Source organism: Callithrix jacchus, chromosome 20, assembly GCF_049354715.1.
Source record: "Callithrix jacchus isolate 240 chromosome 20, calJac240_pri, whole genome shotgun sequence".
Lineage (NCBI taxonomy): Eukaryota > Metazoa > Chordata > Mammalia > Primates > Cebidae > Callithrix > Callithrix jacchus.
The window spans coordinates 11,263,734-11,290,473 of NC_133521.1; the positions used below are offsets into that span (position 1 = coordinate 11,263,734).

General features: G+C 37.7%; 1 protein-coding gene and 1 pseudogene across 25 annotated transcripts in view; both read left to right on the forward strand.

Annotated features, from left to right (window-relative positions):
- CHD9 (chromodomain helicase DNA binding protein 9) overlaps positions 1–26,740 on the forward strand; it is a 286,203-nt gene that overhangs the window by 224,869 nt on the left and 34,594 nt on the right. For all 25 annotated transcript variants that reach the window (XR_013530432.1, XR_013530433.1, XR_013530430.1 and 22 more), the window contains 8 exons: positions 224–383; positions 816–905; positions 11,389–11,492; positions 12,007–12,124; positions 14,295–14,352; positions 18,056–18,098; positions 19,169–19,388; positions 22,854–23,056. Coding sequence is in view for 21 of the 25 variants with exons in the window: in XM_078358110.1 (XP_078214236.1) it covers positions 224–383; positions 816–905; positions 11,389–11,492; positions 12,007–12,124; positions 14,295–14,352; positions 18,056–18,098; positions 19,169–19,388; positions 22,854–23,056 (996 nt within the window). In the remaining 4 variants the exon portion in view is untranslated. The remainder of the gene's footprint in view (positions 1–223; positions 384–815; positions 906–11,388; positions 11,493–12,006; positions 12,125–14,294; positions 14,353–18,055; positions 18,099–19,168; positions 19,389–22,853; positions 23,057–26,740) is intronic.
- Positions 23,944–25,817, forward strand: LOC100409585 (pachytene checkpoint protein 2 homolog; annotated as a pseudogene).

Here is a 26,740-nt window from a genome sequence, read left to right on the forward strand (position 1 = left end):
AATATGAGGCACAGAATTGTTAGCTATTTCGGGGAAATATGTTTTAATATGTATAAAACCATCATCTTGATTTGTGATTGGGTCAGTATTATTATTATTAATATTTTAAAGATCTCTGAACAGACCTCTGTCTCCAGAAATTTCTTGCATTAAAGCAGTCTTTCAAATTGCAAATTTTTATACAAATTATTCCTGATTTTACATGTCCTCCTTATTTTAACAGGCCTATCAGCTCCTGTACCCAGGGGTCGAAAAGGGAAGAAAGTAAAAACTCAAACAAGCTCATTTGATATACAAAAAGCAGAATGGCTTCGAAAATATAATCCCGAGCAGCTACTTCAAGATGAAGGCTACAAAAAACATGTAAAACACCACTGTAACAAGTAAGTAGTAGGGTATTTTAAATACAACTCTTTAAATGTTTACTGTTCTGAATTTATGAATAAACTTTAAGCCTGCTGATTTTGAGTACAGAGACAGTATGGTCTAAGGCAAATCCTGATCTTAATTTTACAAGGTATCCTTCAGCAAATCATGATACCTCTTGTGTCATTGTTCTCACCAACAGATAAATAAAATTGGCCTCCAAATGAGTTCATTATATCTTACTTGGATATGAAATAATGATGATTGTGAAGATTTTGGAGACGCTCTTTATATATATGGTAGTAATAAGATTCATTTAATCAGAAGTAATTATTATTTCATTATTTTAAAATCTGTACACAAATTCCTTCCTAATTTTAACCCCATGGCTGAATATTTTAAACAATTAATATCTTTATGCCTTTTGATTTATTTTCCCTTGTTTTTAGGGTTTTGCTTCGTGTGAGAATGCTATATTATCTAAAGCAAGAAGTTATTGGAAATGAGTGTCAGAAAGTATTTGATGGAGTTGATGCGAGGTAAATTAAACATCTTTTTGTTTGTTTGTTGTCTTGCCCAGGCAGCTTCAAGCTCCTGGGTTCAAGCAATCCTCCCACCTCAGCCTCCTGAGTAGCTGGCACTATAGGCACACCACACAGCTGGCTTAAATGACAGATTTGTTTTTATCTTTCAGTAACATGATGAAGCAAACATTATATGACCAGAATATTGTATATTAAGTGGTTCTGTAGTCTGTGAAATTTACAAAATGGAAAAATCCATCAAACTTAGGGAATTAACCCTTGCCAATTTGTTACCTTTCTTTTATTGCTCACATCTTGGCTATCACTAGATGTCACAACATAACAATAGTAGTAGTAATATTAAGAATGGTATTTAATCTAGATGCCATTAAAGCAGACACAGATTTTTTTTTTTCCTAGACAGAGTTTTGCTCTGTCAACTAGTCTGGAGTGCAGTGGCACGATCTCAGCTCACTGCAACCTCCACCTCCCAGGCACAAGTGATTCTCAGGCCTCAGCCCCTGAGTAGCTGGGATTACAAGCGTGTGCCACCACACCTGGCTATTTTTTGTATTTTTAGTAGAGATGAGGTTTCACCTTGTTGGCCAAGCTGGTCTTGAACTACAAACCTCAGATGATATGCCCACCTCAGCCTCCCAAAGTGCTGGGATTACAGGCGTGAGCCACCACACCCAGCCCCAGACACAGATTTAATAACCAATTCATTCATTCCTACAGAATTTTTTGAGTACTCACTAAGCAGCAGGCACTGTGAAGCACTAGGAATACAAAGACAAAAGACAGTCTTCATCCCTAAGGAGTTTATGGTTTCAGTGAGGAGGAAATAGATAAAACTATACTACAATATAATAAATGCTTTTGTGTATGTATAGGATATCAAGGAGGTGCCACTAGAATTTTCTGTCTCATCCTGCCTCTTAATACTACAAGTAACCTTTCCCAATTTTCTTCTCCATTCTCTATAAGCATCTGTTTTATATGGCTTACTCTGCATAAACTTACTACTCAACCCCATTCTTAGCAAATGATACTCCTCCAGCTTTGTAGAGAAATGTAAGCAAGCCATAAAAACAGAAATGCCCTCAGCTTCCTGCCACCAAATCTAAGATTTAATCTTTCTGTACTCAGCCTTTTCTTATTGCCTCTTATTATAATTAAAGAAGTTTTATGGTGACTGACTTCTATATCCACATATGATCCGTTCAACACCCTGGTCTCTCATTTCCTTGACCTTTATCTAGTTATGTCTTTTTTTCTCCTCACTACAGCCACATAATCACCCAGTCATACACTTGATACTGCTGTTATCACCAGTAACAACACTTATTTAATCGGAATTTTGCCTATGACATCCTTCCTTCTAACTCACTTAACTTGGGTACTTCTCGTTATAATTCTCTAATCTCATCACGATGTCCCTACATCTTACCTCTTACATACTAACCATCACCACTTTCATGTCCCCTCTTTCCTCATTATTCAACATAGATTCTATAGTCTAATACTCTACTTGCTAACTAAAATCCTCATCTGTCTCTCCTTGCTTGCCTTTCCTTCTGTTCTAGATATCTGTTACAAACTCAACTCAGGTTAAACTAGCTAGCCATTTACTTCTTGCTGCACCTAAGTAGCTGAATATTTGTGGAGAAAATCAAGCAAGCCATGCCGAATGCCTAACTTCAAATTTGTGAGCATAGATCTCAAAAGAGATTAAACATCTACTGTTTAACTATTGTGGCTAGTCAATTCATTTTCCTACTCTTTAAGAGGGCCATTTTGTACCTCTTTTCTCAAACCATCTTTCCACCCTACAACCACCACCCTCCAATGATGACCTTGCTACATATTTCATGGAAAAAGTAGACACAATCAGATAAGAGCTACCTTCAGTTCTATTTGCATATGTGTCCACCTTAAGAAAGGTGCAAATATGTCCTTCCTTCAAGATACAGTAGAAATGTCCCTCCTCCTAAGGCAAACCTTGTGCAGCATGGAACTCGTCTCTTCTTACCTTTTGAGGACTTTACTCTTACCTTTCTGGGACTTTACCTTTCTTTCTTGGTTCTTTTTTTCTCTCTCTTTACTACATCATTTTTCTGGAATACATGTATACCTTAATATCAGTTACTTAACAAAGAAAAGAATAAAACTTCCCTCATTATACATTCTAAGTCTCTATTTCCCTGATCCTCTTTACAACAAACTCCTTTAAAAAGTTGCCTATATTCATTAGCAAGATTAACCAAGAAAAGAAGAGAGATAATCCAAATCAGCTCAATTAGAAACGAAACAGGAGATATTACAACTGACACCACAGAAACACCAAAGATCATTCATGGCTACTATGAAAACCTTTCACACATAAACTAGAAAACCTAGAGGTGCTAGGTAAATTTCTGGAAAGATACAACCCTCCTAGTTTAAATCAGGAAGAATTAGATACCCTGAACAGATCAAAAACAGGCAGTGAGATTGAAATGGTAACAAAAAAATTACCAACAAAATAAAAAGTCCAGGACCAGATGGATTAACAGCTGAATTCTGCCAGACATTCAAAGAAGAAGTGGTACCAATCCTTTTGACACTATTCCACAAGATAGAGAAAGAAAGAATCCTCCCTAAATCATTCTATGAAGCCGGTATTACCCTAATACCAAAACCAGGAAAGGACATAACCAAAAAAGGAAACTACAGATCTATATCCTTGGTGAACATAGATACAAAAATCCTTAACAGAATACTAACTAACTGAATCCAGCAACATATCAAAAAGATAATCCACCATGATCAAAAAGATAAACATACCAGGGATGGTTTAACATATGCATCAATAAATGTGGTACATCACATAAACAGAAAAACAAAAATCACATGATAATTTCAGTAGACACAAAGCATTTGACAAAAATCCAGGATCCCTTTATGATTAAAACTCAGCAAAATCAGAATACAAGCCACATACCTCAATGTAATAAAAGCAATCTATAACAGACACTCAGCCAGCATAGGGAAAAGTTGAAAACATTCCCTCTGAGAACTGGAACTAGGCAAGCATGCCCACTCTCACCACCTCTGATCAACCTAGTACTGCAAGTCCTAGCCAGAGTAATCAGACAAGAGAAAGAAAGCATCCAAGTTAGTAAAAAGGAAGTCAGACTGTTGCTGTTTGCTGATGATATGATTGTGTACCTAGAAAACCCTAAAGACTCCTCCAAAAAGCTCCTAAAACTGTTAAAAGAATTCAGCAGAGTTTCAGGATACAAAAGTAATGTATGCAAATCAGTAGCTCTCCGATACACCAACAGTAACCAAGCTGAGAATTAAATCAAGAATTCAACTCCTTTTACAAATAGCTGCCAAAAAAAAAAAAAAATACCTAGGAATATACTTAGCCAAGGACATGAAAGCTCTCTACAGGGAAAACTACAAAATACTGCTGAAAGAAATCATAGATGACACAAATAAATGGAAACACATTCCATGCTCAAGGATGGGTAGAATCAATATTGTGAAAATGGTCATACTGACAAAAGGAATCTATAAATTCAATGCAATTCCCTTCAAAATACCACTGTCTTTCTTCACAGAACTAAAACAAGTCCTAAAATTCTTATGGGATGGAAAGCAAGACTAAGCAAAAAGAACAAATCTGGAGGCATCACGTTACCTGATTTCAAACTATACTATGAGGCCATAGTCACCAAAACAGCATAGTAGTCATATAAAAATAGGCACATAGACCAATGGAACAGAATAGCGAACCAAGAAATAAAGCCCAGTACTTAACAACCAACTGATCTTTGGCAAAGCAAACAAAAACATAAAATGGGGAAACGACATCCTATTCAACAAATGGTACTGGAATAATTGACAAGCCACATATAAGAGAATGAAACTGGATCCTTGTCTCTCACCTTACACAAAAATCAACTCAAGATGGATAAAGGATTTAAATCTGAGACTTGAAACTATAAAAATTCTGGAAGATAACATCAGAAAAATTGTTCTAGATATTGGTTTAGGCAAGGATTTCATGACTAAGAACCCAAAAGCAATTGCAATAAAAACAAAGATAAATAGCTGAGACTTAATTAAACTAAAGAGCTTTTGCATGGCAAAAGGAACAGTCAGCAGAGTAAACAGACAACCCACAGAGTGGGAGAAAGTCTTCACAATCCATACAGCTGACAAAGGACTAATATCCAGAATCTACAATGAATTCAAACAAATTAGCAGGAAAAAAAGAAACATCAAAAAGTGAGCTAAGGACATGAATAGACAATTCTCAAAGTAAGATAGACAAATGGCCAAAAACACATAAGAAAAAATGCTCAGTATCGCTAATGATCAGGGAAATGCAAATTAAAACCACAATGCAACACTGCCTTACTCCTGCAGGAATGGCCATAATCAAAAAAATAATAGATGTTGGCGTGGATGTAGTGAGCAGAGAACATTTTTACCCTGCTGATGGGAATATAAACTAGTACAACCACTATGGAAAACATTGTGGAGATTCCTTAAAGAAATGAAAGTAGAACTACCATTTGATCCAGCAATCCCACTACTGGGTATTTAGCCAGAGAAAGAAAAGTCATATGAAAAACATACTTGCTCACACATGTTTATAGCATCACAATTTGCAATTGCAAAAAATGTGGAACCAACCCAAATGCCTATCAGTCAACAAATGGATAAACTGCTATATGTATATATGATGGAATACTACTTAACCATAAAAAGGAATGGATTAACAGCATTTGCAGCAACCTGGATGGGATTGGAGACTATTATTCTAAGTGAAGTAACTCAGGAATGGAAAACCAAGCATCATATGTTGTCACATATAAGTGAGAGCTAAGCTATGAGGATGCAAAGACATAATAACAAAATGCACTTTGGGGACTTGCCGGGAAAAGGTAGGTAGAGAGTGGGAGATAAAAAGACTACAAATTGGGTTCACTGTATACTGTTTGGGAGATGGGTGCATCAAAATCTCACATATGAGCACTAAAGAATGTACTCATGTAACCAAATACCACCTGTTCCCCAAAACCCTATGGAAATACAAAATTTTTATTAAAAAAGAAATTTGTCTAAGGTTATGCAGATAAAAATGGCAGAGCAAAGATTCAAACAAACAAAAAAAAGTTGCCTGTATTTACTATCTCTACTTCTTTATCTTGCATTTTTTCTTTATCCCATTCCAATGGATTTTTCTTCTTCACTGTCTCACTGAAGTTGTTCTTAACATGGCCCCTAATGACCTACTGTGTGATCAGTTCTCTAAATTTACTCTCCCTTGCTCTCCATAAAATGCTGTCTTATGTAGGCATCCATGCTAACTATACCCATCTAGTTGTCCTTTTTCTCACTACTCTTTCCTTTTCATTCCCTCTTGCTAGCTCTTATTTCTCTAACAGATCTCCAAATACTGGATTACCATGAGTTGTGTCCGCAGCTCTCTTACCTTTTTCCTTAGGTTAACTCATGCAGCCTCATCATACCAAATCTGATCTATAAACAGGTAAATCTGAAATTTACATATTTCTCACAGACCTCTTTCTTGAGTTTTAAGCCATAAGTCTACTGCCTCCTAATATTTTCATTTAAACAACTAATTAACATCTTACTTCCTCTGGCTTTTCCAAATCTATTGTCTCCAGACCTTTCCCTTTCTGTTCCTATGTACAAGCCTTCTCCATGCTAGTACATTTACAACTCATTGTTCTGTTGTTATTCTTGATTCCCTCTGCCTGTTAGCTTGACAAAATACATGCCAAATCTGAGCACATTTCTCTGTCTCCTCTGTCAGATACCTAGTCCAAGCCACCATGATCTCACAGTTATACTTTTGCAGTGGCCTTGTAATTGAGTCTGTTTGCTTCCACTTTTGCCTCTCTAGGCCTGTCCTTCACACAGCAGCCAGAGTGGTATTTCTAAAGCAAAAATCAGGTCTTGGCACTCCTTAAAACCCTCCAAATGTTTCTAATTTCTCTTAGAATAAAATTCAAATTCTATATGGCCTACAGGGCCCTCCATAACTCTGTACCCTCTTTCTTCACTGTGTCCCTCACCCACCATGCTCCAGCCACAGTGGTGGTTGTGGTTTGCCAACATGTCAAGCTCATTCTATGCTGTTCTTCCTGTTCCAAATATTTTTTCCCCAGGTCTTCCACAGAACTGCCCCTTCAAGTTATTTGGATCTCAACTCAAGTATTTCCTTCAGATAGGCCTTCCCTGCCAGCTTAAGTAGCCCACCAGTCATTCACTACTGTTTAACCTTCTTTTATCTCATTTAAAATGCCTACTACTACTTTAAAATTATGTTATTTTATTTGTATGTCTTCTTTTTCCTTTTTTTTACAATTTAAACTGCTTGAAGGTAAGTATGCCATCTGCCTTACTGATCACTATATTCCCATTTCCTGGAATCTGGGACATCTTAAACACTCAGTAAATATTTGTTGACTTATTGGCTCCTTTCCCTTGGCCTGACTGGATCTGATCCACTTGTAATTTTCCCAGGGACTGCTCTCTGTGGATTGTACTTTCTTTTTCCTCTTTCATTAATTTCCCCCTGTTTTCCTTCTCATTTGAATTTTAACATGTTTGCATCTCCCTCACCATAACATACACATACACATGTTCATGCAGACACAAACACTTAATGCCTTTGGACTCAGAATATCCTCAAACTACGTTATTATTACTCTCCTTGATTTCACAGCCAAACTTACTTTAGGAAGTATCTGTAGGGCGGGCACAGTGGCCACTCTTGTAATCCCAACACTTAAGAAGGCCATGGCGAGTGGATCACTTGAGTCCGGGACTTTGAGACGAGGCTCAGCAACATGGTGAAATCCTGTCTCTACAAAAAGTAGAAAAATTAGCTAGGTGTGGTGGTATATGCCTGTAGTCCTAACTACTCTGGAGGCAGAGGTGGAGGTGGGAGGATCACATAAGCCCAGAGAAGTCAAGGCTACAGTGAGCTGTGATCACACCACCCTGGGTGACAGAATGAGACACTGTCTCAGGAAAAAAAGAAGCATCTGTGTTTGTTGTCTTCTTTTCCTTCTCATTATGCAAGCTACCACAATGCAGCGTCTGCCTCCTTACTCCAGATGTTCACTGATACTCTTGCTGCCAAATTTGATGGATATACCGTAGTGCTTCCCTTACTTTTTACCTTATTGACCACTTTCTTCTCTTTAAAATGCTTCTGTGATACCTTCCTCGTATGGTTTTTCTTTTAACTTTTCTGCTTGCTGCTTTTCAGGCTCCTTTTCTGTCTGTCTCTTGGAGGTCAAAGAATCTTCACATAGGCCTTCTCTTGTCACTTACTCTTGGGTGTTCTCATCTTTGTGGCTTCAGTTTTTGTCTTTGCTTATGTCTTCCAAATCCCTATCTATAGCCCACATCTCTCTTGAACTTCAGATCCACATTTCTCCAGTGTGCCATGATTAATTACTCTTATCTCTAGGCCTCTGCATTTTGTTAGAACATTCTCTTTCCTCGCCCTCCTCCTGCTTAGCCAACATTGACTCAGTCCTTCATGACCGCTCAGATCTGGGTTAGGCACATAACCAGAGTACCCTGCCACGCACTCATCAGACAATATTGCATATCCCTGTTTACAAGGGCATGTGCATGACTGTTTGAATTTATTATTGCCATTATTGGCATATAGTGAATGCTATTTAAATATATTTTGAATGAATGATCTACCCTGGGGAAGTTAAAGAAGGCTTTATGTAGGAGATTGCACAAGTTAGTCTTTAAAAACAGAAATCAACAACACCTACTGTGCATGCGGCACTTACATTTGAACCATGAGTTATATACTGACTGTCTTTTCCTCTTTACAAGCAGGAAAACCTTCCACCTCAGATGGTAATCACAATGTTTTGAGCTTAGAGTGCCACCTAGTGGTTGGCAAAGGGAGCTATCTGACCCACTTTTTTCCTCCTCTGAGATTCTATCTCCAGTGTTCTTCCTCTTTCCTTTATATTTCAGGGCTAATGCTTTGTTTAATCCTACTTAGTAACTCTCAAAAATAAATATCTTTTAACTGTATTTCTCGTTTCTTTTTTAACTTTTTCCATATCACAAGAAAATCATTCTTCCTTTTTCTCTATTTTTCTGAACTGAGCTAAAAAATGTCAGTTGTGACCCTTTTGTTTTAAAGAAAAATTAAATATGAGGTGTTCATTTAGAATGCTGACAAAATTCCTTTAAGAATCTAGAGAAAGATTTCTCTTCATCAACTTCCTTATATTCCTTGAGTTTAATATTCTAGTAAAACATTTGTGAAAAATAAAAAATAACTGACTCCATTTTAATTTTTTTATTTACTTATAAAATTTGTAAGTATTTCCTTTTCACTGCCAGTGTTTTCTGTCTCACCTATATTTTGATTACATATTGGGTTCTTGTCCTAGTCTAGGAACATTTTGGTCATTTGTTTGTTTATTTTTATATGAAAATTTATTTTGAGTTTCCAAAGACAGCCAACTTACAAACTATCGTTTCACATAGAACCTAATTGTCAATAGGAAATTCCTCATTTCTTATAGGTCTTTGTTAGCTAATTTGTGAAATTATGATGCCAAGACAGATGAAATTCTACTTTGTATAATTTATATTGTTTTATATCTGGTTATTTGAAAATTGATAATTTATGAATACCAAATAGAGACATTCTTAACTACTCAACTTTTTATAGTAATTTATCCTGTTTAATCTCTATCCATTGTCAAATATTAGAAAATGTATATGTATATATATATAAATATATTTGTGTGTGTGTATATTTAAATTAGTGATACTTGCTAATCATTGTCAGACATTAACTGAATTCCGTGCTAAAGAAAGCAGTGACTTAAAGCACTATGGTAAAGAAGTGAACGTTTCAGTCCTATGCATGACATGTTTTTAGACATGTTATATATGTAACTTGCAGAAGCTTTCTGGGAACATAATAATTTCAAGTGATGAGCCAAGAATAAGAAAATTATAGTTGCAAAACTGCTAGTGCTATAGTTATTTGTTACTCATAAAAACAGCCAATCTGGCCAGGCACGGTGGCTCACACCTGTAATCCCAGCACTGTGGGAGGCCGAGGCGGGTGGATCACCCGAGGTCAGGAATTCAAGACCAGCTTGGTCAATGTGGTGAAACCCTGTCTTTACTAAATATACAAAAATTAGCCAGGCATGGTGGCGGGCGCCTGTCATCTCAGCTACTCGGGAGGCCGAGTCAGGAGAATTGCTTGAACCTAGGAGAGGGAGGTTGCAGTGAGCCGAGATCACACCATTGCCCTCCAGTCTGGGTGACAGAGTGAAACTCCATCTAAAAAAAAAAAGAAAAAGGTAATCTACCAAATCATTATGGGTTTTTTTTTTTTTTTTTTTTTTTTTGAGACAGAGTCTCGCTCTGTTGCCCAGACTGGAGTGCAGTGGTACGATCTTGGCTCACTGCAACCTCTGCCTCCTGGGTACAAGCAATTCTCCTGTCTCCACCTCCTGAGCAGCTGGAATTACAGGCATGTACCACCATGCCTGGCTAATTTTTTGATAGTCTATTATCCTGTGATTTTATGGCATTGTATTATTTATTCACAACAGCAAAACAGCATTTGAGTGTTTTTTGTTTTTTGAGACAAGGTCTCATTCTCATGGCCCAGGCTGGAGTGCAGCAACACAGTCTCAGTTCACTGTCGCCCCAAATTCCCAGGCTCAGGAGATTTTCCCACCTCAGCCTCCCAAGTAGCTGAAACTACAGGCGTGAGCCACCATGCCTAGCTAATTTTTTGTATTTTTAGTGGAAATGGGGTTTTGCCATGTTGCCCAGGCTAGTCTTGAACTCCTGAGTTCAAGTCATCTACCTGCCTCTGCCTCCTAAGGTGTTGGTATTACAGGCAAGAGCTGCTGGGCTTGGCCTGTACTTGAGTGTTTCAATCAAACTATGAATCAAAAATTTGCTGTATCAGGACATTTTCAGTGTGGTTTTCTTAGCAGTAGTGGTCTAGAGGAGGCATGACTTGTTCTGTAGCCTAAAACAATTCATTTTACCCTTTTTGGGGACTTTGTTTTCTCATGTGGAAAATAAAATAATTAAACCAGATGATTATTGCCAAGTCATTGGCTGACATAGTCTCTACTTCCAGCAGAACCCTTTGTCTCTAAATAAAAATCAGTGAAAGAATATGATCCTTTAAGAGAATTATATTGTAAGCATTGTTGAAATATTTCTTCTCTTGAGCTTAACAACATTCATTTATTTTATGGTATCTTTGTTGTTATTGCACAATTTTGTAATTTTAATTGGTGGCAATTATGAAGGATTAAAAAAATAATACAATGAAGTCCTAGGCTCTCTCTTGAAAGCCACAATGCTGTAAAAGCTAGGTAAATTTTTGCCTCCTTTTTGACTCATTTATAATTATTCATAATGCCATATTATGATTTTTTTAAAGTGACATTGATGTTTGGGTACCAGAACCAGACCACTCAGAAGTTCCTGCTGAGTGGTGGGATTTTGATGCTGATAAGTCACTCCTTATTGGAGTTTTTAAACACGGTAAGTAAGAAGTAATGTAGGTGGGATCCCCTTCTATGTATAAGACAATTCTGTCAGTTCTCAGTTCATTGATTTCCACTTAAAGCTTTAGTCTAGTAACACCTATATTATATATACAGAATTAAAAGCATACACTACCAAACTATGTCTGTCAGTCACCACATTTCCTCATGGGAGGGTGGCATGTTTAACTTACCCTTCCTGGATGTATATGTAAGACAACTTCTCTCTTAGGAAGCGTTCTTATGTGAGATATGTTTGTGTGTGTGTATGATCAGTTTATCCTATTTTTCATATTAACTGATAAATGTAATTGAAATTTTAATTTAGTAGATATGTATTACCAGAACATTTAATGTTTGTGGTAATTTCTAGGAAATATATATAACCTGTATCATTTTAATATATTGTTCCTTTAGTCCAGAAATATCCACTGTAAATATGAGGAATGCTTATATTTATACACATTTCTTCTTTTTATCTTTTTTACTTTTATAATTGGTGATGTTTTCAGGATATGAAAAATATAACACTATTCGAGCAGACCCAGCATTATGCTTCTTGGAAAGAGTGGGAAAACCCGATGACAAAGCAGTTGCTGCCGAACAGAGAGCAAATGATTATATGGATGGGTATGTGTGTTTCAGTCATGAATTTTCTATATATCACTCTCTTCTCTTCAACATTAGCATATTTTATGTCAGTGATATTTATCTTTAAATGATGCAGGCATAAGGGAATTGGAGTTTACAATCTGAAAGAACTAAAGATACACTAATAAGTTAGCACTTAGGCAAAAGAATGTGATCGAGGAAGAGGTTGGACCTACCCCACACCCATTCTTTTGATGGGTTTTTCTTTTTTTTCATTTTTAACAGGTATCTCATGGCCACTGAGTTCGTAAACTTCTAGGTGCATAGAGAGGAGAAAAAGGCAAGACTGTTATAGTTGATGAGAGACATGATGATGTTTATACAGTCATTCCTCGATATCCATGGGGGATTTTGGTATCCAGGACACCCTGCAGATACCAAAATCCAAGGATGCTCTAGTCCTGTATATAAAACTGCCTAGGATTTGCATTTAACCTATGCACCTTCTCTTTTTGTTTTTTTTTGTTTTTTTTGAGATGGAGTTTTGCTCTTGTTACCCAGACTGGAGTGTGATGGCGCGATCTCGGCTCACTGCAACCTCCGCCTCCTGGGTTCAGGCAATTCTCCTGCCTCAGCCTCCTGAGTACCTGGGATTACAGGCATGCGCCACCATGCCCAGATGATTTTTTGTATTTTTGGTAGAGACAGGATTTCACCATGTTGACCAGGGTGGTCTCAATCTCTTGACCTCGTCATCCACCTGCCTCAGCCTCCCAAAGTGCTGGGATTACAGGCTTGAGCCACCGTGCCCGGCCCACCTATGCACCTTCTCTTGTGTGCTTTAAACTATCTTTAGATAACTTATAATCCCTAATACAATACATATGTTATATGCTATGTAAATAGTTGTTATATTGCATTGTTGAAGGAATAATGACAAAGTCTGTGCATGTTCAGTACAGATGCCATATTTTTTTTTTTTGAGACAGAGTCTCACTGTGTTGCCAGGTGCCAGGATGGAGTACAATGGCGTGTTCTCAGCTCACTGCAACCTCTGCCTCGCAGGTTCAAGCAATTCTCCTGCCACAGCCTCCCGAGTAGCTGGGACTACAGGTGCATGCCACCATGCCCAGCTAATTTTTGTATTTTTTAGTAGAGACGGGGTTTCACCGTGGTCTCGATCTCTTGATCTTGTGATCCGCCCACCATGGCCTCCCAAAGCAGATGCCTTTTTTTTTTTCTTTAGGCAGGGTCTTGCTCTTTGTCATCCAGGCTAGAATGCAGTGGCACAATCACTTCCTGCTGAAGCCTTGACCTCCTGAGCTCTAATGATCTTCTCACTTAGTCTCCTGAGTATCTGGGAGCACAGGCACATGCTCCATGCTCAGCTAACTTTGTTCTATTTTATTTTTTGTAGAGATGAGGTCTCCCTATGTTGCCCAGGCTGGCCTTGGACTCCTGGGCTCAAATGATCTCCCATCTTAGCCTTGGCCTCCCAAAGTGCTGAGATTATAGGTGTGAGCATCATGACCAGCTTTATTCACATATTTTCAACCTGCAGTTGGTTGAATTTGTAGATATGAAACCCACACATATGAAAGGCCAACTGTACCTGTTATCTGTATAATCTATCTTTTCTTACCCAAAGAGAAAAGTAAGACACATGTTAAGGTTAATAATAACACATTTAAAAGCGACGTTGCAGCCAGGCACCCTCACTCACACCTGTAATCCCAGTGCTTTGGGAGGCCGAGGCACATAGATCACTTGAGGTCAGAAGTTTGAGACCAGCCTGGCCAATATGGTGAAACCCCATCTCTACTAAAGATTAAAATTGGCCAGTCATGGTGGCACACACCTGTTGTCCCAGCTACTCGGGAGGCTCAGGCATGAGAATCACTTGAACCCAGGAAGCAGAGGTTGCAGTGAGCTGACATTGTGCCACTGCACTCCAGCCTGGGTGACAAGAGTGAAACTCCATCTCAAAAAAAAAAATAAAAGTGAACTTGCGAGTAAGGGTACATTAGAACTAGCTTTCTCCCTGTTTGCTATATAACAGTCTTCCTGCTATGTCTTGGGCTCTTCTGGCTAGAGAATAGACTTCGGTCTGACCTTTAAAACAAACTAAAACCCTCCAACAAGACTTTTTCCTAGCAAGTGAAATCTTAATCCATTATGGTAACTATAGCATTTGTTTGTATTTTAACAGGGATGTGGAAGATCCAGAATACAAACCTGCACCAGCCATCTTTAAAGATGATATAGAGGTATGCATTGAATCATATTTTTAAATTCTCAATTTTAGGTATTCATTGGTTTCTTTTGTTTGCTTTTTTATTTTGTATCATTTTTTGTTTTCATTATATATAATTCTTCTGTTCCTCAAATTAGCTAAGTAAGTGATCAACTTGGGTCGACAAACATCCCAAATAATCACTCAGAATTCACTTGATCTCCCCTTCTAGACAAGATGGGGACTGACTTGGACATGTGGAAGGAATGGGGCTTTCCCACCTGCTCTACTTCTTAGAGCTAAGAAACTGTCCAGGGGCAAAATCCCAAAGCAGAGTGAGAACTAGATACTAAAGATATACTGCAAGAAGTAGATACCTACATGAAGAGGTTTGAGAGAGAGAGTAGAACGTCAAGGAATTCTAAGTTGCGAAAGCATAGTTCCCAGTGCTCTGTTTGTAGAATATCAAAAGGAAGAAGAGTTGGATAAAAGTACAGAAAATAATCTGTAGAGTGTGAAAAGGGATGTTTAAAGAAACGAGGAATGTCTAGTAGTTATGAGACTGTGGTAAAGGCTAACTGATGCTAAAACTGTCAGGATTTGGTGGACTTTGTAGCTTAAGGGGCTTGATGCCTTGTTAAGGGCATGACAAGGCTTGCTCCAGTGTGTGGGCAATGAGAACCGAAATCCTGTATAAGGTCAGGAGTCTTAAAGGCCAGTACTTATTGACAAACAGCACAGAGAAATAACAAGAAAATTTATCTCATCATGGGCTTTGGGTAAGAAAATTATTGTTTCCTTTGAGAATTTGTAACCGTAGACCCGCCTTCTCTTGAGTTCATGGTTTGTCTTTTACTTTATCTGTGTGGTCCAAGAGCCCTCAGTGTAATATTAAAAAGGATCAGTCCTTGACTGGTAATATATCTAGGGTGCCTGGTAAAAACAAAAAGCACCTGAAAGAAACAGTTCAACCAAGACGATGCATGAGTCCTGAAGATGAAACCCTCCATAAAATGAAGTAAAAATTCAAAATTTAGAAATATATGAGAAACCATTTACCATGAGTGAACATTAGCATGCAATAAAGAACAAGATTAGACCCCTGAGAACTTCTGATATATGTATCAAAATTTAAAAATTCCTATTGAAATTTTTAAAGTAAATTTTTAAATGATTAAAGACATTAAAGAAAGAACCAGGAACAAAAGACAAGATATGATTTTAAAATACTAGAAAGATGTACAAGAAAATGATATTTAACTTTAAAAGTGGGAAAAGGCTGAGTGCAGTGGGGCTCACGCCTGTAATTCCAGCACTTTGGGAGGGTGAGGTGGGAGGACCGCTTGAGCCCAGGAGTTCAAGATCAACCTGAATAGTATAATGAGACCCCATCTCTAAAAAAAAAAGAGAGAGAAAGAAAAACATGGAAAATACATTTATTGATATGTAAAACTCAAAAAACAGGTTAAACTTTCTCCTGGAAAAGCAGATTAGATACAGTTCATGAAGGAAGAAATGATTTGGAAAACAGATATGAGGAAATTATTCAGTATTGCATAATGGATTAGTCTGGACCAATCAGGAGAGATAACCCAAATAGTAATTTGAACAGGGAAAGTAAATGTAAAGAATTATTCATTATAATATAGTAATAAATTAGTAAAAAGTAAAGAGAACACTAAAGAATGTAGGAACAGCATATAAAAGCAGCATCTACCACTCCAAGGGCTCAGATAAAGTACCCTAGGAAAAGTCCCATTCCTACCAGGCCAAGATCCAGGCTTTGGTAGGAGGATATAACCATGTCTCACTGGATGGCAGAAAAGTTGCCGAAAATCTACCCTTTGAAACTGGCTGTAAATCTGCCCTGTGAGGTTGCCAAGGAAGATTTTCCTAGGAAAGTATCCTAGGAAACACTCCACTCATAAAACTGCCCAAGAGGGGAGGTTGCTGGGAAAAGCTGCTGACCAAAGGTGCTAAAGAAACTGCTCAAATTGACTGGGTGCGGTGGCTCACTCCTATAATCCCAGCACTTTGGGAAGCCAAGGTGGGTGGATCATTTGAGGTCAGGAGTTTGAGACCAGCCTGGCCAACATGGTGAAACGCTGTCTCTACTAAAAATACAAAAATTAGCCAGGTGTGGTAGCGGGCACCAGTAATCCTAGCTACTCGGGAGGCTGAGGCAGGAGAATCACTTGAACCCAAGAGGCAGAGATTGCAGTGAGCTGAAATTGCCCCACTGCATTCCTGAGCAACAGAGGGAGACCCATCTCAAAGAAAATAGAAACTGCTTAAACTGTGGGAGCTGAGCACTAGGGAAATGGCCTTGCTCTGGGAACTAAGCAATGGAGGTGCTTACCAGAACTAAGAAATAAAATCCTTTTCCTCCTACAATGTCTCTCCAGTTTGCTGTACTAACAAAGCTTTATATCATGCTGACTGACAGGAAAAGCTATTTAAAGAGCTATTTAACTATTTTTTTAGAGCAGGCAAAAAGTATGAGAGGAGCTGGATGCAGTGGCTCACACCTGTAATCTAGCACTTTGGGAGGCCAAGTAACAAAGACTGCTTGAGCCCAAGAGTTCAAGGCCAGCCTGGGCAACATAGTGAGACTACATCTCTACAAAAAAATTTTTTAAAAGTTAGCCTGATGACATGCGCCTGTAGTCCCAGCTACTCAGGAGGCTGAGGCAGGAAGATCACTTGAGCCCAAAAGTTTGAGGCTGCAGTGAGCTGTGTTCACACCACTGCACTCCCACCTGGACAACAGAGTGGGACCCTGTCTCAAATTTAAAAAAAAAAGGAAAAGAAAAATATGAAAGGCAATAAATTTGGAGCAAAGAGACTGAAATCAATAATCAACACAGTAGAATATGTATTTTAAAAATTTAGAAACCAGGAGGATAGCCTGATAACATCTAGCATGTATCCAATAGACATTCCAGAAGGAGAGATTCGAGAGAATAAGAAAGAAGCACTATGAAGAGACAGTAGCTGATAATTTTTCAGATATTATGAATACATGAATCCTGTTTCAAGAAATAAAATAAATCTTAGCAGGATAAATAAAACCAAGTCAACTCCAAGAAACATCATGGTGAAATAAACAATACACCAAACAAAGAAGATATTAGAAGCAACCAGAGGAAAAGAGTTACCTACAAAGGAATTATGATTCTAACCTCAGGCTTTTCTAAAACAACAATTGAAACTAGAAGTTCTTGGTGTAAAATTGCTAAAGTTATGAATATAAGGTATTGGAATACCTAATTAAAGATGTTCTGTTGACCAAAACTGGATCTACAGCATAAGCAAACTGCTTCAGGCTGAAAAGGAAAAGATTTGTAGGTTACCTCATAACCAGATATGAAAATGAATAAGTTATCTAAGAGTTGGTATAAGAAAGGGGAAAGAACACAGTTGGTATAGCAATAAAACCTAGGGCATACTCATAGTTAGAGGAAGGTTGGAGGAAAAGAAACTAGCTTAACAGTAATCATAAAAAAGAAAATACTTGTAGTAAATAATGACTGGTCTAATTATCAAAAGCAGTAGAGAAGTGTGAAAGGATGAGAATTGAGAATAAACAGTTAAAAGTTTTATTCTTGCTAAATTAATTATTTAAAATTTCATTGGAAGAAAAGCTCTCTGTTATAAAGAAGTTTGATTCTCTTTTCCTTTTTTATATATCTCTTGACCCAATTACCCTGTGACAAGTTTCTATTTTCTTTTAAAAGGATGATGTTTCCTCACCAGGAGATCTTGTTATAGCAGATGGAGGTAAATTGCACTTACTTCTCTACTTAGTAGTATTATAAATTCACATGCAAATCCTATTATGAGATCAATAAAGGATTATACTTTTATAATGTTTCAAATATATAAAAATTAGCTACAGTTGTAATCATTATAGGACATACTAGTTGACTGGAAATTTAACAGTACTTTTAGTTGTTATAAATCTTTAGGCAGTGACTCACTGAGCTTTTATAGAATATATGTTTTGATGATGTTATGTCCTGATTATTAAACTTGTGAGATACCATCATTAAAGTGTTGATCTAATAATATATTCAACTTCTTTGTCATTCTTTGTGTACATTAGGAGCCATTCTTTATCACCTAGTTTCTACAAAGCTCTTCTGTGCCAGGTCTTGCTTCTACTTCCTTCTAATATCAAGGTAGAAAGACACTGTCACAGGGGTACACTCATTCCCACCGGCATCCCAGAGGAACAATGCCTCACCCTGCCATAGTTCAACTAGGAATGAAAAGTAGTTTTTGCTTAGTATGAATGATTACAGATTGATTATGGTATAAATAATTATAGTATTACACCTTGGAAATAGAGCATTATATACTACACTTAGTAGATGTATAAAACTTAAAAGTCATATCGTCATCTTAAATTTTAAAAGTGTTTTTTCCCAATGACTTTTAAAATATTTTAATTCTAATTAAACTGAGATAAACTTACTACAGGAGGCTTCAATTGGAAGAGGTTCCAATATTCAACATCTCATGGATTCAGTTTGGCTTTTAATTTATTTAAGTTAAAGCCTTAAGTATTTGCCAGCCAGTATGACATACCCAGACTGGCAAGAGTTGTATTTGCTGTGCAAGTCTTTATTCTACTGTATTCTACCTACTTTGAACTGCTCTTAAAGTGTGTTGTAATGTTTTCTATAGCTATTGTTAAAAGAAAGCTTTTATGATGAGAAATTTGGTTGCTTTTTTCCCCATATAATCATATTGAATTAAAAAATTTTAAAGTAAAGTTGCTACTTTTGTGAGCTTCATACAGTATTTGTTTAGTTATTATTACTATTGACATTTTTATTTAACTATAGATGGTCAACTGATGGAGGGTGATAAAGTATATTGGCCTACTCAATCAGCTTTAACCACACGTTTGAGGCGTCTCATCACTGCATACCAGCGTACTAATAAAAACAGACAAATTCAACAGATACAACCAACTTTCTTGGTGCCTACCAGTGTAATGCAGCCTATTTATGAGGAAGCCACTCTTAATCCTAAAATGGCAGCCAAAATAGAAAGACAGCAAAGGTAAGACAATAACACTAAATTTTTAATATGTTATATCTGAATATAGCTGTTCATTCTAAAGCCTGTCTGCCTTGCACACGATTATCACGCTTTGTGGAAAACACACATAGAATGTTAAAGCAAACCACTTTGTGCACCTACACACATATACTCACACATTTATATATGTGTAAGTATGGTAAAACTTATAAAAGTTATTGTGTCTTATAGTCACTAACCATACTTTAATTATTTTTTGTCATGTTTAGGAATACTGAGGTATTTAAAAAATAATAATAATAACTGGGCACAGTGGCTAATGCCTATAATCCCAGCACTTTGGGAGGCCAAGGTGGGAAGATTACTTGAGCTCAGGAGTTCAAGACCAGCCCCGGCAACAAAGCGAGACTCCCATCTCTACAAAAAATGCAAAAGTTAGCCAGATGTGATGGTGTATGCCTGTGGTCCTAGCCACTTAAAAGACTAAAGTGGGAGCATCTTTTGAGCCCAGAAGGTGTGTGCTGCAGTGAAACGTGATTGTGCCACTGCATTGCAGCCTAAGTGACAGAGCAAGACTGTCTCAAAAAACAGAAACACAAAAGCGAAGTTGTAGAGCAAACTCATGAATGGAATCCTTGGCCGGGCACCATGGCTCACACCTGGAATCCCAGCACTTTGAGAGGCCGAAGCGGGTGAATTACTTGAGGCCAGGAGATCAAGAGCAGCCTGGCTAACATGGCAAAACCCGTCTCTACAAAAAATATAAAATTTAGTCAGTGTAGTGGTATACACCTTTAATCCCAGCTACTTGGGAGGTTGAAGCATGAGAATCGCTTGAACCCAGAGTTTGCAGTGAGCCGATACCGTACCACTGAACTCCAGCCTGAGTGACAGTGAGACCGTCTCAAAAAAAAAAAAAAAAAGAAATAAAAGAAGTATTAATAGAACAAAAGTTTATGTTTGTTAAATTCCATTCTATTGTATTTTACATTTTACATGCAGACTTTTATGAAACATAAAAAATGTATGGAAAGCATACATTCCTTTATTCAGAAGACAAACCCTTGGAACTACTGAAGTGAAAGGGAACAAATCACAAGCAACTTTGTTAAAAAGACAGGCAAACTTCTCTCATTCCACAAGCTTTAACTTCTTAAAAGGAATAGAGTACATGGGAAAGAATAGCTATATTTGGCATAACCTGACCTCCTTGTTACCTGGGTCCTTGGACGTTCTCTGGAAGATATACGGTTCTTCTGTTGTTTCATTTGCAGCACATTGATCGTACTTTAGTCTGACAGTTAAGATTTTAGCTATCTTAGTCATAATTTTCAAATACTACTGCCTCTGTAAATACACTGTTCTTGTTATTCATTGTTGCAAAACAAACTACCCCAAAACACAATGCTTTAAAACAGCATTAATTTTTTATTTCTCCCGATTCTGTGAGTTGACCCAGGTGCTTCTTATGCTTTGTATGCTATTGGCTATGTTTCTGAGATACCTAGAAGAGCCACAGTAGCCTCACTTATATGGCTGACAGTTGGTGCTAGCTGCCAGCTGGGAGCTCAGATCCCAGGAAGGATCATTCCAAGTAGAAAGGCAGAAGAAGCTGCAGATTTCCTATGACCCAGTCTCAGTAGTAACAAAATGTCACTTTTGCCACCCTCTGTTGGTCAGAAAAAGCCACAGGGCCTGTCGAGATTTAGGGGAAAGGGAAATACCACTTCATGGGAAGAGTGACAAAGCATTTGTAACCGTCTTTTTCCCTCCGTCTGTTGATTCTGGATTAATCTTCCTAAAACATTACTTTTATCATGACATTCAAGGGCTCCTTATTTAGTATAGATAAAAAGTTTTAGGTTCTTAAGCCTAAGTTTAAAGGTCTCTTCATTTTAGATTTTAGCATGCATTTCTAATTTTATCCTCTTCTTTTCCCTCAGCCAGAGTGCCCTTATTCTTGACTTCGTACCCTAGCATATATTGTCTCTTTATCACCTGGAACACCCTTGCTACCTTTTTATTTCACACATAGCCCATCCTTGAGAGCTCAGCATATGGCCCATTTCCTCTATTAATTTTTTTTTTTTTCTTGAGATGGAGTATTCCTCTAACACCCAGGCTGGAGTGCAGTGGTGCTAGCTTGGCTTACTGCAACCTCTAACTCCAGGGTTCAAGCAATTCTCCTGTCTCAGCCTCCTCAGTGGCTGGGACTACAGGTGTGCATTTACCATGCCTCGCTAATTTTTGTATATTTAATAGAGACAGGGTTTCACCATGTTGGCCAGGCTTGTCTTGAACTTCTGATATCAAGTGGTCTGTCTGCCTTAGCCTTCCAAAGTGCTGGGATTACAGGCATGAGCCACTGCACCTGGCCTCTTCTATTAATTTTTTTAACCAGTCTAGCTCACAGTATTCTCTCTATTATCTGTACTCATGTAGCAACTTATCTAAGTAAACTACTCATTTGTCACAATAAGATATTGTAATGACATTCATCTTTTCCTTTCTATGTCTTTCTAAATTGTATGTTCTTTGAGGGTGGGCACTCTGTCATATTTTTTGTGTCCTGAGTAGTCTTTCAATTAATCATTTTTCCCATTTGTATGTTTATCACCCAGATTTAATGACTTGACTGGTTCCTAATTTACACAACAATCCTGTGAGTTAAGCAAAGAAAAGGTTCTACACATGCACTGAGGTTTGCAAATCTATGGTGCATTATGGTAGTATTACAATCTCAAAGTATCAGGAGCTTTCAACTGAAAGAGTTTACTTTTACCCAGGCATTTAGAGCATTTCATAATCTGACCCAAACCCTATCTGGCTTTGTCCCCAATATAAACCATATCCTTGTTAATCTGGAATCCTCATCCTTCCCCTACAATATGGAGCACTTCCTTTTTGCTTACTCTGTGCTTTCTTCCTTGCTTTCCCTAATCTTAGCTTTGTCCAATCTGAAATGCTGCTTACTCTGTGATACATTTCTTGATTGTCAAGTCTGAACTTCTGTCTTCTGTGCTCTCCTAAAACTTTTGGTTTATTTAACTCACACAAATATATGATATTACCTGATACTATAAATGTGTTTGAAAATATTTTATCTTTTTCCTGAAGAGCAGGATCATCTTACATGATTTTGTATCCTGTGCTTATTTTCTTACATAGTAAAAGTACAAAACACCATTACTGTCTGAAGGAATAGTGTATATTTTAAAAAGTATGTTTGGGGACACATATCAGAACCTCTTGAAGCTGTGTCACAGGCACATGTCCGTTAACTATTAAAAGTAAATTTTTTTAAAAAAGTATGGTTGGATAGATGAGTTAACTAGCATTTAAAAATGTTTTCTAAGGCAGCAAACTTGTATTTAATTCTATAATGTTGGGTACTTGAAATGTTTTAAGTTTGTATTATAGTCATTATATTTAGTAATATTAATTTTAGTGACAGTATGGTTTTTTCTTTAATCTGACTCAAAATAGATGGACAAGAAGAGAAGAAGCTGACTTTTATAGGGTTGTATCTACATTTGGAGTCGTTTTTGACCCTGACAGAGGCCAATTTGATTGGACAAAATTTAGAGCTATGGCTAGACTACATAAGAAAACTGATGATAGTTTGGAGAAATATTTGTACGCATTCATGTCCATGTGTCGGAGGGTTTGTCGTCTTCCTTCCAAAGAAGGTATGTATAAAATTTCTGTTTTTCCTTGTTTTGGTCAAAGAAGCAAAAATCACTGAAACTCAGAAATTTCTAGTTTTGTCTCTTTCGTGTGAAATGTTAATACTATCTAATTCAACTTGTCAGTAATTTTTTAGAATTGTAAATAAACTATGCTTAAAATCCTCTGTTCTTTAATCCTTCTATTAAAATGAGATCTAAAGAGAATAAAGATTTACACTGAGTTTTAAGAAAATAACTAGAGTTTAGTGATAGATGTATGAGTAGGAGGTGGTGGAAGATAAAGGATTGCTTTTGTTAAACAGAACTAACCTATATTTTCAGTCTACCTTGTAGGAATTGTGCTAAAGGGATTATTTACCTGAATAATTTTGCAAGGAATGAAGCCCCAACTCATAAGACATTTTGAAAAATTTTCTAGAAAAGATCTCCCAGGGCCATCTTCACAAAAGACAACCCAACACAGGTGTTGATGCAACTTAACTAAGGCATTGTTCTGGGATGCATTTCATTGTCTTCAAAGCCCAGAGAAATACCTCATCCTATCAGCAGTTCCTCTCAGTAATGCTGTGTCATGAGCAGTTGTCTCCATACTTCGTTGTATATGATTTCTGACTGCTAAACCCAATGGCCTGCTATTCTTGTTTTATAGTAAAAAGATTTCCTTACTTGTTTTAATTTTATTTCCTAACAGATTTTTTTGTTAGTTCACTGTAAATAGAGTAGCCAATCACTTGATTACCAGGTAATTCAGAGTAGGTTTCCATCTGTTTTCAGATCTACTGGAAAACCATAAATGAATCCAAAATGACAGATAAAGCAAAATATTGTGTCATTTATAGTTGCCAAGAGGCCCTCATTTTTTAAATTTTCTTCATTCCCATCAATAATACAGTGATATGAATATATTCATCACTTTTGATTCTAGTTTTCAAAGAGAAAAGACTAATTACTAAATAATCATTTAAAATGTGGGGCTTCCTCAGAAATGTGAGTAAGAATAGTTGAGGCAGGGGCATGAGGTGGTGGTGGCCAGGTTCACGCCAGGACCCCACTGCTTCCAGTGGAACCATGGGGAAGGCCATGGGAAACTCAAAGCAAGCACTGCCCTGTATGACCAAGTCATGGACAGTCCACATGGAGTGCCTCAGCACAGAGGCAACACTACAAAAAAAAAAGATTTAAAGCTGAGTTTTAGAAAGATACTCACCATGCTGGGCACAATAGCTCATGCCTGTAATCCCAGCACTTTGGGAGGCCAAGGTAGGAGGATCACTTGAACCCAGGAGTTAAGACTAGCCTGGGCAACATAGGGAGATCCCATCTCTTAAAAAAAAAAATAGTTGCGTGTGGTGGTGCATGGCTGTGGTCCCAGCTATTTGAGAGGGTGAGGCAAGAGGATCACTTGGGCCCAGGAAGTTGAGGCTGCAGTGACCCATGATCATGCCACTGTACTTCATATTGAGCAACAGAGCAAGACCCTGTCCTTAAAATAAATAAACAGAAAACTACTCACCAAACGTAATACTGTGTTTGGTGATTATACATGGATTGAGTTTGAGGAACCTTTTCTGACCAGGAATATGCTGGTCTCTATTGTTGACACAGAATTAAGGGTTAAAGACTCATAGCTCATTGATTTGAGTGCATGCACTATTGCACTTCACATCTTCCAGCAGAGTGAAGATGGCGCAAGCAGTGAAAAGTTGGAGGAAGAGACAGAAGATAAAATTGTGGCAAATCATTGGGTTCTGCCTGCAGCCAAATTCCATGGGCTTTGGAACAGCTTAGTGTCTGATGTGGAAGTCAAATCACACCTTGATTATGTGATTACAACCTTACCATTTTCAGACAACAATGTCAACAGTAGCCTCAGCACCTGGAACCAGGTGGTGCTGCTGCTACCTGGTCCTCCAAGAACTGGAAAAACATTCCTATGTAAAGCATTAGCCCAGAAATTGACAATTAAACTTTCAAGCAGGTGTTGGTATGGCCAATTAATTGCAATAAATAGCCACAGGCTCTTTTCTAAGTGGTTTTCTGAAAGTGAAAAGCTGGTAACTAAGACATTCCAGAAGATTCAAGATTTGATTGATTATAAAGATGCTTTGGCATTTTTACTGATTGATGAGATGGAAAGTCCCACAGCCACCCATAATGAAAGCCATCAGGTGCCATTGGCATGGTCAATGCTGTCTTGACCCAAATTAATCAGATTAAAAGGCATTTTTAATGTAGTGATTCTGACTGCTTGCAACATCATTGCAAAGATTGACATGGCCTTTATGGACAGGTCTGATATCAAGCAATATATCGGTCTGCCCTCTGCAGCAGCCATCTTCAAAATTTACCTTTCTTTGGAAGAACTGGTCAAGCGCCAAGTCATACCCTCCTCAGCAGCTATTAACCCTTCAAAAGCTGGAGATGATTGGCTTCATTGAAAACAATGTGTCAAAATTGAGCTTCCTTTTGAGTGACATTTCAAAGAAGATTGAGGGCCTCCATGGCCAGTTCCTGAGAAAACTCCTTTTTCTGGCCTCATACTCTGTACATCCGGGCTACACGAGGCCTTCTCTCTGGCTGTGGACAAGCAGTTTGAAGAGAGAAAGAAGCTTTCAGCTTACATTTGATCCTGGGCCTCACATTCCGTAGCTTTCTAGTGGAGAGCACACAACTAGTAAGTAACATCACTTTGCCTCACAACACCTCCCACTCTGGAAATTCCCTCTATAAAAATTTGCTTAGATCTGTCTACAAGCCAGAAAGCTACAACACCAACCTTTGTTACAAGTATTATATTTACATTAGTTTAAAATGCATTTTAGAAGACAAATAGCTTGTCATTTTCACTGTTTTTAAAAGATAATTCATATTGTTGGTGTCTTTGTTAAGAATTGTCTAATCATGTTTATTTACATCCTACTTCCAACTGATGGACACAAAATGCTACACAAGTTTGGTGTTTTTAAAAAAAGGAAGATTAACATAGGTATTATAGAAGCAGAACTGTATCCCACTAAATAAGCATGTAATCATAGCATTCAAAAATGTGCATATCACTATAGCTAGAAAGTGGCAATAGCTTTATGGTGTCAGCTTGTTTAATGCAAAAATTGTTTAGAGACTTTTTAATGGATAAGAAAAACCTATTTCTATGTTAATAGAAATCGAGAGAAAATTCTAGGTAAGTGTTCTTTCATAATAATCAAACATAGTCCCATTTGTAGGAAGACTACAGACCCATGTTCAAAAGATATATGCTGGATATCCTTCATAAACCAGTGCAGCACACATGCATTGCTTGGATATTTCTTCCCATTTTTTTGTTTGTTCAATAACATTATTCACATCTCAGGCCAGGCACAGTGGCTCACGCCTATAATCCCAACATTTTGGGAGGCCGAGGCGGGTGGGGCAACGTGGTGAAACCCTGTCTATACAAAAAATGCAAAAATTAGCCAGGCATGGTGGCAGGCACCTATAATCCCAGCTGCTTGAGAGGCTGAGGCCCAAGAATCACTCAAGCCCAGGAGGCGAAGGTTGCAGTGAGCCGAGATCACTGCCGTTGCGCTCCCAACATGGACACAGAGCAAGACTCCATCTCAAAAAAAGGAAAAGAATCAAAACATGACTCACATCTCAAATAATGATTCACATTAATAAAATGTAAAATAAATGGGTCAATAA